This window comes from Lineus longissimus, chromosome 10 (genome assembly GCF_910592395.1).
Source record: "Lineus longissimus chromosome 10, tnLinLong1.2, whole genome shotgun sequence".
In the NCBI taxonomy this organism is placed as follows: Eukaryota; Metazoa; Nemertea; class Pilidiophora; order Heteronemertea; family Lineidae; genus Lineus; species Lineus longissimus.
Window position 1 is genome coordinate 534,064 of NC_088317.1, and position 20,470 is coordinate 554,533.

The 20,470-nt window shown below is 42.2% G+C and overlaps 1 protein-coding gene across 1 annotated transcript; it reads left to right on the forward strand.

Annotated features, from left to right (window-relative positions):
• Positions 1 to 3,076: 3,076 nt before the first annotated feature.
• Positions 3,077 to 16,317, forward strand: LOC135494491 (fas apoptotic inhibitory molecule 1-like). Its single transcript, XM_064782525.1, has 4 exons — positions 3,077 to 3,236; positions 15,206 to 15,321; positions 15,808 to 15,857; positions 16,162 to 16,317. Exons 1-4 carry the CDS (start codon positions 3,160 to 3,162, stop codon positions 16,315 to 16,317), a joined length of 399 nt encoding a protein of 132 aa, XP_064638595.1. The 5' UTR covers positions 3,077 to 3,159.
• Positions 16,318 to 20,470: the final 4,153 nt, after the last annotated feature.

A 20,470-nucleotide genomic window follows, 5' to 3' on the forward strand; every position in this document is an offset into this window, starting at 1 on the left:
GTTGGGACTCCTTGTAGACATCCGTCTCCAATGTGCGGATGACATCTCTTCCCCCAAGGACTCCTGTCCTCTACTTCGAGCACACAACCAACCCAGCACTGAGTGTGAACCTGCTTCCCTTGATAAGGCCTCCTGCCACATCTTCACATACACACAATCAAAGCGGTCTCGGTCAGAGAAACGCCTGAGGGTTATCATACTGTCTTCCCTTTGAGTGTTGTGGCACAACCTACAGAGATAAATCTGAGCCTGTTGGTTATCATTGTGAATATGTCCTCCCCCCATTCATGTCCTGGAACAACCTGTGCACATGAAGACAGTTCGCACTGTCTGCCAGTGAACACTCTGTAGGTTGTCAATGTGACGTTGTCTTCCCGAATTGTCCAGGCACATCCTGTAAGGACACATCTGTGCTGTCTCAGCCAAAGAACAATAGCTTTGTGTAGTATGCATGCAGTCGACCCGACATCAAGGTGGGACCCGACATGTGTATAGCAGGACCAGCACGGAACATTGCAGGACTGGGTAGGCCTTCCAATTCCAGAGGTCTTGTCCCATCTGAACCTCTGCTGATGATGAAGGTTCGCCAATCGTTGGTCCTCGATCATCCGAACTCGATCATTCTGTCGAGGTTCGTAAATCGTAGGCAGTTCGTTCGCATTCTTCTTCGCAGTTCGTAGAACTCGATATCGAGGGTGGGATCGGGTGCCCGAGGTGCTGTCTTCACCCCGTCCCAACACCAGGTCCTCGCATTTAAACCTCTTTCAAACCAGTCTCCAATCAATCAGGCGTCTCTGCACAAACTGGGCTACGATTGTGGCGTCAGCTTGAACATGAACTGGGGGGCGAAAGTGACAGATGACAGGTTGTGGGAATAAAAGAAATAAACACTTTTTATGAACTCGATTCCGCATAAACTGACTGTATACATAGGAAGGGAACACAACCAAATCTTCTTATTTCTACATTTTTATCATTTTTAGTCAGAAACTACCTTTATTTCAGTTTTTCAAACAAATGTCAATCGACCAAAGTTAGTTTACATCTTCCCACGATGCCAACATGGTTTGTTGGTTTATCTTTTTGTCACCAGACAGCAGCACCTTATCCAGGACGAATTGTCTTTCGTTAGCAAGCTAAGGGTGGTTGTGACTTGAGGTGTCTAATAATCAGAGCAAGGAGGCCAACATGGTTTGTTGGTTTATCTTTTTGTCACCAGACAGCAGCACCTTATCCAGGACGAATTGTCTTTCGTTAGCAAGCTGAAGGGTGGTTGTGACTTGAGGTGTCTAATAATCAGAGCTAGGAGGCTTGTTGATACCTCCAAATGCAAGCGCCAACAGTAGGCAGCAAATCTATACCAGTTGTTCCCTGTCCTAAAGTTTGCAGGTTGTCTTTTAGCCGGGATACCTCTATCAGTATCATCAGATCCCTACTAAAAAAAATCAAAAAATACCTTACAAACTACCTTTCAAAATACCTTTCAGTTTTACCCCTCAACATATGAAGGGTAATCCTTGGAGTAAATTGGTCACTTTTCAGAGGTAATCTCTGAGGTATCTGTAGGGTAATTCTCAGGTAATGTAGGGTATCTCTGAGGTTCTGAAGGGTATCTTAAAGGGTAATAATTAGGTATTTCTAGGGTATCTTGAAGGATAGCAGCTGAGGTACTGTAGGGTATCTTGAAGGGTACCATACCTCTGAGGTACTCAGAGGTATTTTGAAGGGTACCTCTGAGATAATGTAAATACAATAACACATAAAGGAAGTAGCACACCCAAAAGGTCTTTGGTCTGGTCTTGTTGAATGCTGTAATGTCAACCAGGGGCCGTCGGCCGCGACTTCAAAATACCAGGAAAGACCTAGTCTCTTAACTTGGTCTTGGTCGCGTTCCGACGCATGCAGCTTTTAAAAATGGACTGCGCCACGAAGCAAACTATATACATTCAGTTCTTCATGGCTTTTCAGTCGTTTCAATTGACCAATGGTGAATGATCAATCATCGACTAATCGCATGAAGTCATGAAATGTCTGTGTCGCATACCAAAACCCATATACCATGTCTGTTAGCTGGTTCTTACGCTCCCTAGAGAAATAACGTGCCTCATAATTAGATATAATCGTGAATGCAAGTATTCATCAAACGAGCGTTAATGAGAATGTTCCGCCAGCATGAACCAGAAAAGAAAGGGAGCTCCCAAATTCCAGGCGCTGGAAATTGATCGACTTGTCTCTCCTCCCAGCCTCAAATCAGAAAAAATATATTTTGGTCATATTTTTCAAAAAACCTAAAAAGAAAAAAAAGAAAAAGATGTAACGGGAGACGAACCCTTGACCCCCCCGTACCGAAGTCAACACTCTTGCCGCTGAGGGCATCAAGGCTTTCATGATTGGGTGGCGATGTTCAACCTTGTTATAAGGCAATGCGCCTATGAGCTGGGCTGGGATGTCCCTCTAATATCATTCAGATCGTCGCCATTTTGAAAACGCGCCACAATTGTGACTAGGTCGCGCAAGTGGCAGAGTGATTGGCCGAAATAGTTCCAAGTAACCGTATATTTCTAAAGTTGTACCGATTTTTCTCAATCTACCGTATTCATATAGCTCAGTGGTATAATGGATAATGTTTGCAGTTGATTTTAAAGTTGAATGGCCTCTTTGAAAAGGTTTTTAGCCTCGAGGTCAACCAGGTCAAAAGAAATAGTTTTTAGCGCCAATGACGTCAGCAATGGCGGATTTTTACCACAGTTCGAGTCGATTCTCTCGGAATCGAGCCTGTAGACTTAGATTATCGCATTTCCGACGTCAGTTTGTCAGTAACTCAGTAAGTTCAGAGGAAGCGCCGATGAAAATGATTACCGTTCCGTTCCGAAATACATACGAATGTATAGTGAGGTTTTTCAACTTATACAGCGAAATAATCCAAAAAGCCAATCCTGGTTCCACTGTCATATCTTTGATAAAAAGGCTAAAGTACACAATATTCCAGGGTTTATAAGTGTCAATGATACATAGCCACGAGGTTGCTAGGCACTCCTGCGCATGAGCGTATCGATTGGCAAAGCAGTGAGCGGTGTAGTGTTGCTAGCTAGTCAATAGGATAGCAGGCCTTTAGAGATAGACATTGTAAACGCTTACTGCTGACAACAAGGATTTAACATGTCGGTTTTACTGGGTGCAGTCCGAGATAAACAGAAGATGAAAAAGAAATTAAAAGCTGAGAAAATGAAGAAGAGGTAAGTCGATATAATTGTTAGATATCATCTATGAGTGTGTGCCATGTGGTAATGGAACGCCGATAGCGTCCTTAGTTGCAACCCGGGAAAGCTCTCTATTACCGCTGTCGCAGATGTATTGACTTAAATCATTGCTATGAGCGTGTATCAGTGCTGTACCACAGCAAGGCGATCAGGTTTGAACAGTGTGTGGAACTAGAGAGTTGGCATTATTATTGTTTGATGAGACTTTAACCCTCCGATGTCGACTGCCATGTCATGCTGCCACACGTAGCCAGCGCGTTGCCATTGAAACGCTTCAAATTAAAGATCACGTGTGGCTTTGGCTTTCAAGGTAAGAGTTTGCATTCGATCACAAACGAAATTATAAAACGACCACCTGTGCTGGCTTCATGCGTCAGACCAAGATGAAAGCAACTGGTAGTGCAGTGCCATGTACCTTTTAATATGCTATACATCGTCGGACTTCGAGACCCTCCATTCAGCAGTCAGTATGTCTATCTATGTACTGAACAGCGGAGTACAGAACATGTACAGCACCAGTCCACATCGGTTATCCCGTCGCAATCCTGTGGCATGGAGATGCGTTGGCGACTGACGTATCAGATATTGCAATATGATTCACAACAGCTGCTAGCGTTTGTGCTGAAGTACGCAATACTGGTGACCCTGTGAACACCTCCAAATGCCCGTATCAATGGGTAAACTAATGTCCACACCATGTGTACACCGGGGACGGCAATGATCTACAATGTGCCACGGCAATGATGGGCTGCCTCCTGATGATAATAAACCGTCCCGTTTCCTCCCGTTACCGCTATACAATGATGAGTATCAGATCAACTGCCTTACCCATGTTTTAGTATAAATTGATCAGTCCTTCCCATTGTCTACTATATAGTTTTACATTGTAGCCAGATAGCAAACCCCATTCATGTACCTGTCAGCGCAAGGTCGATCATCATCAATGCTCAGCAGGGAGCGCGCCAAAGCATTAATTTCAATTTTCATGCAAGTTGATGTTCATACGCATTACGCTGGTCGCGTCAGGGGTGAAAAATAAATGTCTGACAAATTGATGTCCTTCTTGGACACGTGTCAATGTTTAGGTGTCCTGTGTAGAGAGGTGTCCTTCTAAGAGAGGTGTCCGTTAATAAAGATTCTGGTGGTCATTTTTCAAAGACACAGCTAATAAAAGTACAGGACGCGCAATGCTGGGTACATTTAAAGGTTTCGATTTTATTCCCGGGGACGAAATATGTGAAATGCATCTTTATTGATATAAATCCGCCATTGAACAACGAGGCCTGTTACATCGGCCTCTTCAGTCGGTAAACCCCATGTTTACTGGCGCACTACAAATAGCCGCAGCATAATTAGAGGAAATTTCTAATGAATAACTGAGTGGCGACCGTCAATATATGATATCGTGAGCCACAGTGCTACTCTCGTGTTGTGTTCGATTGAGGCCCAGTAGGTTTTTAGGTAGACGCTGCTAAATGACATTAGCAAACAGGGATGTTGAGTTACCTTGGTTTATCAAGAGTGAAACCCATTGAATTATTCGGTGACATCAATATTTTGGATATTCATAGCAGTACAGTATTCTATCAAGATGCGGGGAGGGGGGAGGTGATGTTATATGGAAGGAAGTGGCCAAATGTTCTTTTTTTCAATTCGTGGGAATGAAAAGCATAGGTAAAGAGGCTAATAGAATAAAAAGTGCTTGACCAGTCAAGGTTCACGTGTCGTGGCGGAAGAAGTTTGATTAGAGTCCGAGATTTTCCCTTGTGGGTGATGGGACGGTTGAGCAAGAATGCATCTTGACCCTCGGCAATATAATACAGATCGTAAACAACACTTGGTAGCAACTGACACAAATCGTTATAAAACATTTGGTCGACTCCATATCGGCAGAAGTCTGTTGGACCACACCGTCCTTCGGGAAATTAAGAAGACATTTATTTGAGTTCATTTCGTGATTGATGTCGCATTGCTCGACTGGGCTTGGATGTTGATTAAACTTCGAACAATTACATGATATCGTATACATGCATATATACTTGCTCTAATCTGTAACTCACTTAGCAAGCTCAGTTCAGATTGCCCATATAGTCCTTCGAGTGAGACTTTAAACCGAGGTCATTCAGCCTTTGAGGAAGGAGGAAGGAGGAACACGCTGTGGAGGAGCATCCACAGACGAAGAAGAAGGCGATTGCTTATTATGTGCCAAGTTTTATCTCAACCATCCGGCAATCGTCTTCCCCATCGTACATATTCCGCGCTCTATCTCCTTCCTTTACGAGTCAGCATAACATTCAGTTAAACCTGTAATAAAAACAGATGTAATCACTTTATTTCTTGTTCTCATAGTTTGTGATGCGCTGGGACTAACATGGTAATCGCAAACGAATTTATCACATTCAAGGCGAAAGGCGGTTTATTCACTGGAGAGCTGTATAAATGTTACATCTTTCTATCCCATTATCTCTGCAGCGGCTGTTTGGCAAGTTTTTACCAGTAACCCGTTTTATTTGAAAGCCGGGAAGGTTTTACACCATGAACACTCAATAAAGTGGCTTTTTTACGCTGTTTTATAGTGCTTGCAACTTGATGAGAGTTGCAGCATACCGCACCACAATCGGATATATGCTCGCCTGAAAAAAGTCATTTGCGACTAAAGAACTCCATGTTGCGCTTGTATAAGGAAAGAAGACAATGTCAACACAATGGGTGACATGAATAAAGACTAGCAAATGCTTTTATCTAAAACTCCATGTACATTTACACTAGGCCTTTCTGTACAAAATTGAAGCAAATGCTTTTATCTAAAACTCCATGTACATTTACACTAGGCCTTTCTGTACAAAATTGAAGTAAAAACATTTGCTAGTCTTTATTCATATCACCCACTGACCTCATTATCGGTTAGCAGTGCTACGTTACAAAGTAAAAATAATCATGGTTTTTCGAGAGGGAAATAAAAACATCAGCAGACACTCGTATAGAAATGATATATAAATGCTATTTGTATCTCCTGAATACGTAGTGGCTGTGTATAACGTTGCACTCCATGGAATGTATAAGGCAATGACAAGAACCGTAAAAAACAAGGAAACAACTCGCCTCTATTACGTTGTGGTGTTTATTTAATAGCGATTCATGACAAGTTGATTGGTGATTGGATGGGAGGAGAGACGCAGTGAGACCACAGGAAGATAATGTGGTCGGTTATCGACTCTGTAACTAAACGGTACATTTGTCATCGCTGAGAGTCACGTCGTATTGCTGTCGTACCGTGCACTTCAGGCTAAGTCATTCATAGTAAAGATTCCATTCTTGATTTATGTAATGGTATAAGAAAGATATACATTTAAACAGTCCGCATCAAACGCCAAAATTAATGAGCCTGCTTCAACATAAGTATTTCAAACTCGTTTAGGCCTCGCACAAGGCCTTGCTCTTTTACGCGTCGGTGCTAAAGTTAAGAACAATGTCTTGAGAGTGAAACGCTTGTGTGGAAGCCGACCCTTATTATGGTCCGAGAGTTGTTAACGCTGTATCAAATGATACGTTCGTGGTGTGGTTGTGTTTGTGCAAATATCGTATTCACATACGTGAGTCGCTTAAAGCACATTCTATATTGTAATATTTTTGAGAGCTGAGTGTAATTCGATAGGCGTGTACCAATTCTCCGCCCTAGCAAAGTGCTAATCATGAAATATTTAGACTTTACCGTGTTCATCCAGGCACTTCATGTCTACTCCATCTCGAATGGGAGTCGATGTTTCCCCTTTTCAGAACCTGTAACTATTCCTCTTCCCCAGAACCTGATCAATATTTAAAAAACAACGACAACCGCGAAACAAACCTGGCCTACATTTCAATTTTTTAGCGTAGGGTACATGTGCTGAAAAATTGGGTGAATGACGCCAAAATAACAGCCTTCGCTTTTAGGTTTCAGACAATGGAACTCGTACCTAAAATATTAATTTGGACACTACGGAAGACGCATGTCGTTGTTTGCGAACCAGTGTTGTGTTGAAACCGAGGTTGAATCCAATGGATGGGGCCATTGATACGCTCTACAAATATCACAGAAAAACACAAATACGTCAATTCATATTAATAAATAAACCTATAATTTTCCAGTCTTCACTTCCCATGGTCCGTTCATTTCTTTCCGTGATCGTTGAATAGAAATCGTGCACAAAAAACCGGAAATTCTCCCGCGGGCAGTTTGTATTGCTGGTGACGTCACCAAACTTAGAGTTCCGGAGCCGTCGAGTTGCTCGGAAACAAGTTCCGATGGCTGATTGTGCGGATTTCATTACAAGATTAGTCTCTAAGTAATATGGAAATCGATATCAAATATTTATTGAACCAAAACCACAGTGTAACAATAGCAGTCATAGTGGTCTGTGTGACACATGCAAGGCTTTCAGGAGCTGTGAACCATGTAACCCGGCCCACAAAATACACAACAAGAACAGTTAAAAATACGACCTCTTTGTATTGAGCGCAATTCAGAACGTTCCGTTTTGAGACAGCAACTCTGTTTTCGCGGCAAATCGTGTTGTAACCATAAGGTGTCTGACGGTAATGATGTCAGCCATCACGGGCTGATCGGAGTGGCACGTCCATTGTTTCAAAGAGGGAGAACATGGCGGCTTCTCGCATGATGCTGTCGAGAGAAGAGAAGCGCGCTTTGGTATCATCTTGACCCTCATTGCTCAGCTTGAGGACTACTGAGGCAACTGGTGGAAGTTCAGTATGTTTGGTATATATGATCGTACCAGATGGTATATACCGTATTTTGCTATAACCCAGTCCCCAGACATGCCGAATTGAATCTCTCATCAGTTTGATGTTCACATGAACTAACGTGATTATTTCAACTGAGTAAATCTCAATCAAGCGACTACTGGATCCATTATGAACCCCGTACCAACAATTACACCAGTTGATCGCTTCATTCTATTTGCAAGAATTGTCGGCCATAAAATAAGAATGAGTGATGATCCAGTGGCCCAGTTATCGTGGGATAGCCTACCATCTTGGAAAAAGGAAACCATATAAGCAAGTATGCATGTACAGAGCGCCGCGATCGCTCAGAGCTCCTTAAACGAGCCACCGGGCGAACATTAGTTGTAGCTCAATCTCACTGGGGGATCCACTCTGGAAGTTAGATAGAAGAGATGGACTCAGTAATGGACAAGGAAAGGTTTTTGCGCAGTATGAATGATGACCGGGAAGAATTATTTAACCAGCATTGTCCCTCACTTCCGTTGCCGATCTTTTCAGAATTTCTACCAGCTAAATTGTAAACAAGTTCATTCTGTCTGTGCAGGTGCGTGTGAATCGCCAAGAAAGTTTTGTTTTTCTGCGCATATCTCGTCTTGGTAGTGGTTACTCCCCTAACCTTCCCTAATCTAACGCTGTGTACATGGTTACTGCAGCAACATCTCCTGATTCCTATTTCAAACCACATTAGTTCGTCTTCTTCGATTTCAAATTTTTGAAAAATTTGGCACCAACTGCAAAGTGTATATGGAGTACACTTTTAATTGCGACGCAAGATTGGAAGTGGGTGTTCAAACTCCACTAGCAACAATAAATTATGGATGAAGAGGTTCGTGCGTTCGCCATATTTAATATTTTCATATGAGGGTATATTTCGTAGTTGGCTCACACGCAAACACGGGGATTTCGCCGAGCTAAGACCGTTTTTGAATATTCAAGCCCACGAAGCGATGCCCCAAAATGTGCACATAGTCATTTGATGCCATTCAACATGTTCAACTTGGACAAACAGTGGTTTGACGATGTCAATTTGTCCAATTGTCAAAGTGTCCCATAGATCGGTAAACTGGAGCAGGCGAAGCGGCTCGCCGGTCGTAAGGCAGACAAAGGAATCCCACCAGCCATACAAAAGTAATGTTATGTAACAAATATAACAATGAGCGGCCGACCACTCATTACTTCTGGTTTGACGGTTCCTGTATCGTTAATTGCCGTACAGACAATGATGTCCACGAATACGTATGTTTTGTTGACAAGGACGTCAATAATCAGTAAATCCTGGAGGTCAACATGACCAGACTGTTAAATTATGTTGGCGCCCACTGATCATCGGTAGTCCAGAATCCAGGACAATCCGCCCGTCTCCTGGCCTCAGCCTTTAAGAAGCCACTCACGTTCTGCGAGAGCCGTGTCTGCGCCTGACCACTTGCGCAAGTGGCCGCGGGAGGCTCAACGTTGTCCTGTAAGCCAGATTCTACTGGTAAATGCAAGAGCGTCCGGCCATTTTCTGTGTTTGATTGATCCGTTTCCTCCAATACACCATCAGATGGTATCAGCCAACAATATTGCAAATAGAGAGTGGTTTTCCTTCAATTTATCATTTATTGATAAAAACTTTACAGTATGCTGGATTCGAGAACAGCAATTACGTTCCCACTGGCAACTAGTCAAGTGGTTTATTGCTGGTTATAACACTGCTAATTTTAATATTAAGGCAATCAAACTACATGTATGTATATCTTAAAGAAACTAACGGGGGAAAGCATCCAACTCGACATCGACAAACAATAATTCTCTGATTTGAATCACAACAAAATTCTTTTCGCGTACAGCTTTCCAAAACATTCAAGGTCTTACCTGCAAAGAAAATGTTTACACTATTCTGTACATGAGTATTTTGATCCTTGTTATGGTGAAGTATACGATTCTACAGGTGCACAAAACGAATATTGACTTACCAATTGAACACTTTCATTTTATATTTCAGTATCGTGTATATAAACATCCGCTCGATACCTCGAGGAACCTAATGGCCTGATGGTAGACATTGAGAAAAATGGTGTTTTGTTTTATATCCGAGAGAAAAAATAATGGTAGAGAGGGTGAACTTGATAAGCCAATACTACATATCGTAAGCTTGTTTAACAAATCAACTGCAATAATTTTCTCAAAGCAGGATATTGAAGTGGTGCACTGTTTACCCAGCCCCTGGCTTATAATCATCTGCTGAAAACATGCCACTCACTCAATCGATATCCGAGTCAACGGAACGACGCAAAACACGCGGTCATTCTTATCGGGGAGGTGTAATAGAGTGGTTTCACGTGACATCATCATCATCTGCCTTGTTTGAGAGACAGACAGGTCAGGTACGACAAATCATTGTTCTGCCCTCCAATATGGCTGACCGTCTGTGAAAACACTCTACACAGATGACACAGACAAATCATTGTTCTGCCGTCCAATATGGCTGACCGTCCTCTACACAGACGACAACTCCCTCAGCTGAACTGACCACCGAAACTCGCCGGCATATAACGGATAGATCTCTCATGTCTCAAGTGAAAGACAAGTGTGTTGGTGAGGTTGTCAGGCGAATTTCAAACAACCAGGGAGGTGTAATAACGCACTGTTCATCTAAAACACCGCCCCCAGTCCTGATTGTACAGGCGATGGTCCCTTCATACCTTATTGGCTCAAACAGTGGTTGGAATTGGCATTCGAAATGAACTGATCACTTGTTACCTAACCACTATGTACCTCTATCAGAGGTTATTGTGTGGCTGGCCATGTGCGAATACTAGTATACGGCTCGGTTGGAAGCCGAAAAACACCGAGTTTTCGAGCGTATTCTGGCTTTAATTGAGCTTGTATGACAAGCGGTAGCGCCAACCCCCCACATCTTGCAAATGGACAAGAGCGGACCACACGTTGTCAGACACGCAATATGAGTAGAGCAACTGGGACTGTACATGTACTACGTACATCAGACGCCCAGCGTCTCCGTCCATATTGCTAAATCACAGCGCGTATGAAACCGAGTACATGTATTGCTGTACAGTACAATGCTATTAGGGAATTACCAATTAATGCTTTATTGTTATCCACCGTTTCCGATAAAAAGCCCTAGTGATCGATATTACTATGGCAGTGATTACTTGGTTTCTACAGATTGGTATTTGTACGAGGCTGGGTAATAGATATAGCGCTTTTAGAATGTTTTGTGATATAAAGTGCTTTATGAGAATTCAAGAATTTGGTCCTTGGCACACACTACGATACCCCCCCCCCCCCCATAGTGCGACTGGCCACTTGCGCCCTCAACACAGAGATAGCATCCCCTTTCACTGTTCTATATCGAATTTGCTCCTGTAACACTGCATTTTTATTGCTCTCCCTGCTGATAGATCTATTGTCTTCTTGGCACGACATTCCGATTAAAAGCCCCGTAGCATCCGCTCATTCATTCATGTGATGCCCCCATGGTGGGTGACTTACAGCAATATTTTTTTCTACGAGTTTGTCATGTGGTTCGTGAGGCCATATTTCAGCTTTAATATTCTGGAAGTGCGTTCAAACGGGAGGGAACTAAGAATGGCTTCTAGTCTGACAGAGCGGACGTTGTCAAGGAGCAAATTAGAAAGCTTCGGATTTATTTCTGTAGCACTTTTGGCAGGAACTGTTTTTACGTCGATTCTACAGAGTAAACACATAACAGCACTAAGGGAAATGTCAAAGCAAATCACAACGAATGTAATGGGAAATTCTCAAATTCAAGTTCAAATTTCAAATGTTGAGCAAGCGAACCTACATGACCTTTAAATCCTTAGGCTAACCGGTTCACGGAGAACACAACATTACTTGTGTTAAACATTGATGATATCGCATTGATGGCTATTGACACTGATACCCCGCACTACAATATTCATTTCAAAGTAATCTGTTTCATCGTACTTACTTTGTACGGAAGCGTGAAACTGGCGAATATGAATGCGAAGTGCACTTGAATAAGAAGTACACTGATGAACTTGGAACGTGATGAAATCATTGGGAGGGTGTTCTCTGGGAAGCAAAGAACAGACTCCCTTGAAATAGGTATTCAGGTCGTTCTGAATGTGTTCTAATTAGAGTTATGATAAGTTTTCGCCAAAATAGTGGTGCCTTTGGTCGACCCTTAACGCTAGCCTTATAGATGGCAGCTTATTTTCTGACAATGACGGAAAGCAGTTGATAGAAGTGTCTCGACTAACACCAACTCGTCTAATGTAAACCTATCGATTTCCTTCACGGCCGTGTAATTGACATTGTGCACCGAACAACGTAGATAAGCTAGGAATGCAATCATTTGAAGAAAGTGATCTATAACAAATCAATCATGTTGAGCTGTAGCGATCTAAATAACGGACTTAAGTCTTTGTTCGATTATTTGAGGGACAGCTTGAGAGTCTTGTTGAAACAATGGAAATCGATTCCCTTTTGCGGCTCGGACCCGGATATTCAAAATGGCGGCTATAGCCGCCGCCATCTTGAACTCGTTGCAGCAGTCGACTATGCATCTCTAACCAAAATACTTGGTGCGCAACTTTTACGGTGAGACCGATAAAAAAGTGGGTTCTTCTTAATTAACAAAGACAGTGGGTGATTGTTGACAAACTATAATCAGACGGTGCTATCAGTACCCATGTCATTCATGCCAGTAAACCATTCCTCCCAGCAATCGGATATTGGGCCAAGAGCCGCCCTTAACACTGCGTTAAAATCGAATACATATTTCATTTATTAGTCCGGCATTGCATGTAATCTTCAACTAGATGGTATGGAATATTTGATCAAGTTTAACGGACCGTTTCTATGTGGCGTTCAGCAAATATGAATAAATGCATATTTTGACTCGAAAGCTAAGTCAATAACAACCCAGTTAATTCGAGGCCCGGAAAAGCTCACGAACGTCGCTATATGAACTTAATGGATTGGGTTGCACAATGTTGCATTCGGATGGATGATAGATGAGGACGATTCTCCGCGCCTACCCCACAGCGCTCGCATTGAGGTTGTTGTTACTTACCGTCAAGTTGACAGTCACAAGCTCTGACCTACAATTCTATTGGTGTACTCAGTCAGAAGAGAGAGCACTGCAGTTTCGGCAACAAATGCGTTTTGCATCAATATTTTAAAAATGCATTGTACTTATACGTGTACATGTACAGTTTTGCACTGCGTTCTCTCGTTAGCAAGATCATTACCAAAACTACGGAACTGCCTTTCAAACTTGAAAGCTTTTCGAAACATAAGCAAGCTTGTCAATTCACCAAGAAACATCCTCTGATGAAATGCACTCAGACGAAGTATAATTCCGTGATGGGCCATATTTACTCACGTCCACAAAAAGCGCTCCAATTCTATGTAACAGCCTCCATAGGAGCAATATAAACACACAATTATTGGATGTTTAAGTACTGTTGCGGAGATAATGCAATCAAGAGTGTCGATAAGTCGTGGGCTGGGGACTGGCCCCACTTGTAGCACGAGGAACGCCATTCGCTTTAGATGGTGGTTGTCACGACATCACACCGAAATGACCAGCTCTATGTTTTATTTGTTCACACTTGAAGCGCGGGAGCTAAAAGGATGGAAAAGGAAGCGAAAAAGCCAGTTAGTTCGTCAGTGTTATCGTGATAGGTGCATAGCACGCGGCAATCAATAATTGAAACGCCCGTGAACTCCATAAAGGAATTGCTCCCAGACATTTGAAAGCCAGATATCATTTACACAATGCCATTAGCTAGGCTTTCACCAACTACGAATGATTTTGTGCTTTGGGGCAGAACTAATATCACCATGGCGAGATCTATGGGTCGATGCATTTTTCCATTTAAGCTACTATTTACAGTTGGACCACAAACCTTGCTTTTGATCTGTGAATTGTAATAAAGCGGAGATTAGCCAAATGCCATCTATGTTTTCAAATCATATGGTCTTTACTTTTGACAATAGCGATATGATTGATACGTTTTTTAGCATGGACTGAAGGCCATCATCCTTCTCCTTCTACTATGGACGAACAATCAGTTTGAATATTCATGATTGATAATGTCTAGTGTTGTTACTGCAATCGCTACCTCCATTTGTTTGATATTGACGGCTCTACATAAAAGGCTTCGATAGTCTGTCTAGTACCAGGACCCGCGGTCTTCAACTACATCTTATTTACAACTAATGAACGGGGACGCAGGTAATCAAACAACTCCACGCTTAGTAAGATTTTCTTTTGACGCCAAGCCGACGCTGATGATTGAAAGGATATTTATACAACTGTTGATCGAATCTACAGGAATATCATATCGAGTGGAATAACACCAAAGACATTTTATTTGATCCTGATATTATTAATTCCCGCTTTCATGAATCATTTTTTTGTCATAGACACATCAGTTAATCGACAAATACGGCCGTCTAGCAGTTTTTATTGCACTTTACGCTGGCGGGATTTCTAAAGATCTGATACAGAATTTGTTTTGCAATCTGGCAGTTTTTGTATAGCGGATGTTTATGACGACAGCATATAATTTTGTTCCAATGATTGGTTGGCAAATATCCTGTTATGACAGATATCTAAAACTCATAACATTTTTAATTACAAATAGAAACTCAAACAGACATGCGAGATGTAAATAGGCCAATAGCAATTTACAGAACTCAAATTTTCATTACTTCTAAATTGTAGATCAAACACGCTTTGTAGAAATTTGAACAACGACATCGTGGAGCAACAGTTTTGTATCCATTCCGTTTGACATCTCCATCCTCCAACATTGCACGCATCTCCTTGACAAGATTGCATGCCTCTATGCCCCCGCCGGAAGATGAACGAGCCCCAGTCGTTATCGTCAACTTGTAGCTGTCTCCGAGTAACATAAACCATGAACCCACCCACTCTGTCATCGGAAATCTTGAAAAAAATATCGATGTTCAATTAGCAAGGGATAATTCGAGAGCCGATCAAACTATTTGAGATGAGTCAATATATACCAGCTGTCTGGTAATGCACAAGCTCTGCCACTGACTAGAGAAACTGGGTATGGGCTCATTTTGGCAATTTTGACCGCGTCCTGAATGATTCTGTCGTTTATATATAGCTGAGGATGTATCCTGGTTTCTCTTTCCAGTAAATCCTCGGGTGCTACATCTCCTAGTCCGACCACAAGTCAGAGTTACATCCCATCAGCCACAACTAAGGTGTGGAACTGGGAACTCAATGGGTCAGCTGTTAGCATAGCCTTGCGTAAGTACCAGCGTGTTTCATCCAACTGTCGTCTTCAGCGTTCGATTTCTCTTTGGTGACGATTCAATGATGTCTTCAATTGATGGTCATGGAGCGGATTGTCTTCACGCGTTGTTTACAGAGTAGGGTCTCTCCAACTGGAGCACCAAGTCGATAATGACAGCAGCTAGCCAAACACTGGCTCTCTTTAGAGAATTCCCGCCAGATCGAAAAAAATCTGAAAGTCTGTAGTTAACTTAGCAACTTATCTTGTCGCATGGGTGAGGGTATGCACTGCTCGAATGCAATGTCGGGGCCAGGTTGATCCAAACAAGAGACGAGTAAGTCATTACTTGGCATCAATCTCAACTTGGTATTCAGTGTATTGGTTAACTTCAGTAACTAGATTAGTTTCTAACTTGATTTGAACAGCCAGACCCTGTGTAGCTGAAGTCACATCTGTAATGGTAAGATAACTTTGCAGGTCATTATTGGTTCTTGTTTCAGAGAAGGACACGATGGACGTTTGGTGCAACGACGAACTTATGGATGTGACTGTAAGTTAGATTTCGAGTAAACAAATTCTGACACTGCAAAACACTGAGATGGATCTGAAACTGTTAAGAGTATCGCGCGTTTAACACCCTAAACCAATTCATTATACGAGTGTTTCGCATATTATCTTCTGAGGTAACGTGTGTGAGTGTGTGGAGGAGGAGAGGAGGGTCTTCAGGCATTGTTCCTCTTTTCGCCAGGAGAAGACTATGCTCATGCAGCTTACCTGTGAATGTACATAACATCATTGTGTGCTCAGTCTCTGCTTGCCAAGTAACCACAGCACATATTCTTCTTCTCTTTCAGAGCAACTTTTCAGATGAAGGCTCGGAGCTTGATTTCTGCCTGTTTGAACACAAAGCTAGAATTAGAATTTGTAGCGGTGGAAGTAGTAAGGATGGAATGTCTCATACTCTCACGGTAGATGGCGCTGTAATACCGGAAGCCAAGGCGAAGCATTAAGGAGGGCCCAACGTGACCCATATTGACTTTTGTACAGTTTCTTGGATTAATGATTATTAATTAATAGGACTTTTGGATAATTTTTCACGGTGTAGGAGAATGATCCATCGATTGGCTGTGCTCTTCCCGGCGGCTGCATTTTTTCTTTGCCATCATGATACACTGGGATGAACGTATATACGTGTAGTATAATCTATGGGAAAAGGTCTACTCGTGGCTTAGAGGGAAACATTCCAGAGATAATTTGGATCATGGAAACTAAAAATCAGGCTGGTACGATTCTCAAAAGAAGAAAGATGCAAAGGGAATTCTCATTGGTTGGTTCCACATGTTACCACCGACCCAATATATAAATGTACTAACTTGACTTCACCTCTTCACAGGAGTTGTCTGTATCATGTCTGTACGAAAGAAGAATGGCACTTTGAGGCTAAAAGCTGAAGTAAATGTAGATATATCATTCTGCGAAAGATACCATAGCTTTGGAGAGAGAGGGTATGAGGGCGGGAAGCATGACCGTACATACAGCCACATGCTAAAGGCTAGGCTACTTGCAATTAAATTCAGGCATTTTTTCGGGGCATGAATGAAATCGAACCTTTTACAATATGAGATGTCTTGCTGTCATAACCCGCTTACATCGGCATCTTCATCATCATCATCATCATCATCGACCTCCTCCTCATCATCAGCATCATCATCGTCGTCGTTATCGTTATCAGCATCAATATCTTTTAGCGTGAGCTAAACTCACCCCATTTCGCCAATCTACCACCAAAAATTATTTTCCCCTACCAGCGGTAACCAACAGTAATGGTGCTCCACTTACTGGGAACATTTCTGTTTTCAAGAAGCACTCTAACTGGAACTGAGTTTGAATTATTTACTCTTCTGTGCTATTGATTTAATCTTGGGAGATTTCTCGGCCCAAGTGCCAAACGAATGCAGGCCAACTCCCATGGGTTATACTCACGAGAGCTGTCCATAATGATAGCTAATTAACAGAGCGCCTGCCATTCTGAAAAACAGCTCATAACGGATTTAGAATATTTAGGCAAAGAGTGACTGAGAATTCAGATATTTGTCACTAACCAGTTCGACTTAATAGTTCTTTAAATCATGAATTAGTAATGAATAATGTAATGAATCTCTTATGCCGGAATCATAAATGCAGGGAAAAATACAACTTACAGTGGAACCCTGGTAACATGACCACTCATGGGACCGAGGTTGAATGGTTCATTTTGAGCAGAACGAAAAAAAAAGTGAAAAAATATTTGGACTTGAAAAAAAATTTTCATCTGTAGCATGACAGATTTGCCGCAATCAATTTCTTAACAGAAGTCATGGCAGCATTCGTTTCTTCAGTCCCATCTTTCCTCATTTTAGAATGCTCCAATGTGTTCGGTGATAAACGCTGCCTGACTTAATGTTAATCACATGATTTTTTTGCTGTCGGTACCCACCATGTCTGACACTGACAGGGTTGAATGATGAAAAAAACCGGGATAAATTGATTCAAATAACGTCAAATTGAATACAAAGGACCAATTTGGGACCAAAACTGGTGTCCTTAATAGAGAGGTTGTCCTTAAATAGAGAGGTGTCCACCTCTATTATAATTTGAACTTGACCTTTGTCATAATCTTCACCTCTACCCGTCCACGAAGGGAGTTTTCGCAAAGCCCGCGAAACGCTAATGCGAATGCCTATCATACTGTTCGAAGTCGAGATCAGGAGGTGGAACAAAGAGTGTTGGCGTTGGCCTTTCTGGAGGCCATTTGGACCCGTGGGCGAATTAGTAGGTGTAATTTGAAACACTTCAATTAATTCACCAAGCCTCTAAAATATTTATGAGTTTTTAAAAATCATTATTAATCATGAAACATTGTGTCGCCATGCATGCCTAAATGACTCATTCATTTCGCGGGGAGATTTATTTGTTATGTTTTATGATATATTGCACATTTCAGTCTGTCTGGTTTATAATCCTCTACTACTTGCGATTAGACGACGGTTAATGGGAGGCCCAGAGGTCGGGATTACCAACATACCCACGTTAATTAGTGCTTGTTACTGTTTGGTGGAGGGATGGCGTAGAATCTTTAATACCATATTTTGATCCAGCCCATCTAAATCATGCAGTGACTATTATTATTATTATTAATTATTACTAAAACATATTTTTAGGTGCCTTTATCAACAAATTGCTCAAAGGCACCTTACAATCTAAGAAACAATGTGCTCAAAGTACTAAAATACAGCAATAAAACAATAAAACAATTTAGGACCACATGATTAAAAACGGATTTAAAAATAGGCTAATTTAAAAAGATAGGTTTTCAATGCCTTCTTGAAGATGCCAAGGTCAGCTGTCGATCGGATGGACAGAGGAAGTTCATTCCACAGCCTTGGGGCCGAAGCCCCAAAAGATCTCCCTCCACAGACCGTCCTATGGCGGGGGACCTTGATACTCCCCCGCAGAGCGGAGTGCTCTGCCAGGCCTGCGGAAGGAAACCAACTCCGAGATGTAAGGAGGGGCTGTGGAATGAAGGGCTCGACGTGGTACTCATGTACCCTTAAGTGATACATCGGAGACAAGCGTTCGCTCTGATCTGATTAATAACTTGGGCACCAATAGGGCACCTAGGTGTGTAAACACGCTAGCATTAGATTTTGGTTAATATTGAGCCGAAAAACATTTCGTGTTTTTTTGTTCCCGGTTTGGGTAACAATTAACTTTATCTAGCAAGCTGGAAACTCTGTAAATACTATAGGTCGCCATCTCTTCAGTCAAGCTACATCGCAACAGTGGATTAACTCTACGGTATGGGGAGCATCGTCTCACCACGGAATGCTGACAAGAGCAGGAAGAGGGCGGTCTGAGTCATGAGCGAAGAGCAGTTATGAGGGCAAGGAATAGAACCCATGGGGGGGGGGGGGTACCTGTAAATTGATGTAGATAAACATATGTGCAAGTTTTATTCCTTACTTTATATTTGGAATCATTTTCGATTTTCTTACCATATTCACTTTTATCTTGTCATGGATTTTTTTATATATCCATTAATTCAATTGTAAATAGCAATATTGACTGCGAATTTTGGCATTTTATGAAAGCTGCTTGATGATAACTCCTTTTGGGTAAGTTTAACGGTCTCCTAAATGCCCATTCTTAGCGTCCTCTATAGGTCATTATCCTAACCATCACCAGAAACAGATAGTGAGTGAGCAAGAAATAGCCACCTGCTCTTCCAAGAAACCGCCCGGCCGATATTTGATGTTTCGATGTTATCTGCTTCAAAGACCTAGTGAGGGAACCACCCAAAACAACATCTTATTTGAAAGAATGCCTTTTTCTCAGCAATGCATGAGCATAATGGCTGATTCAGAGATGGCATTTACTCGCCTCTCCCAGGCTAGCTACTTGCGTCTGGGTCTTGGTACATTGTACATGTACTTACCTCCCTAATGGTGAAGGGGTCAGAGTATACAGTATTGATCCTGGTGAGAGATGATGACAGGAGTAGTTTATCATCTATAAATTAAACATGAAAACTCAAATAATGCGGGTGTATAGTGAAGATGATTTAACAAAGACAAGATCGGCCTATGCGAGGAAGGTGCTGGAACTCTAAATGTGACGGTTCCAGATACAGGCAATGAAGGGACGATCCGTGCGAGATCGGAGCGCCAGGCGAACAAACGAGGTGGTGGTAGTTATCAAAACGCCAATAAAAAGTAATCAGAGCGGTCCAGAATACCCCAGGAAGGTAGCTGACGAACCGATGCCAATGTCTGAGACCTTGAAAGTGACGAAAGATAAGTGTAAATGTTGATGTTTATGAGCAAGAGCCAAAGTTCACGCTTTCATTGCATATCCACCCACATCCTGAGATTCAGGATTTTTTCACTCCTTCGTCATTACGAAATGAAATATCGAGAGGCGGAGTATAAGCCACTTGTTTACCAGAAAGGTCCGCACAGTGCATAGGCAAGATCTCACACCACGTGCCAGTGCAGTTCACTCATCCCTCAGCTGCAGCCAGGCGTTTCTGAACCTCTCTATTTGCCACACCACAATCTTTTATTCACATCTCGGTCAAACCTTCAGTTTTCTAGTTAGATGTATGTGTATAAATAATGCACTTTG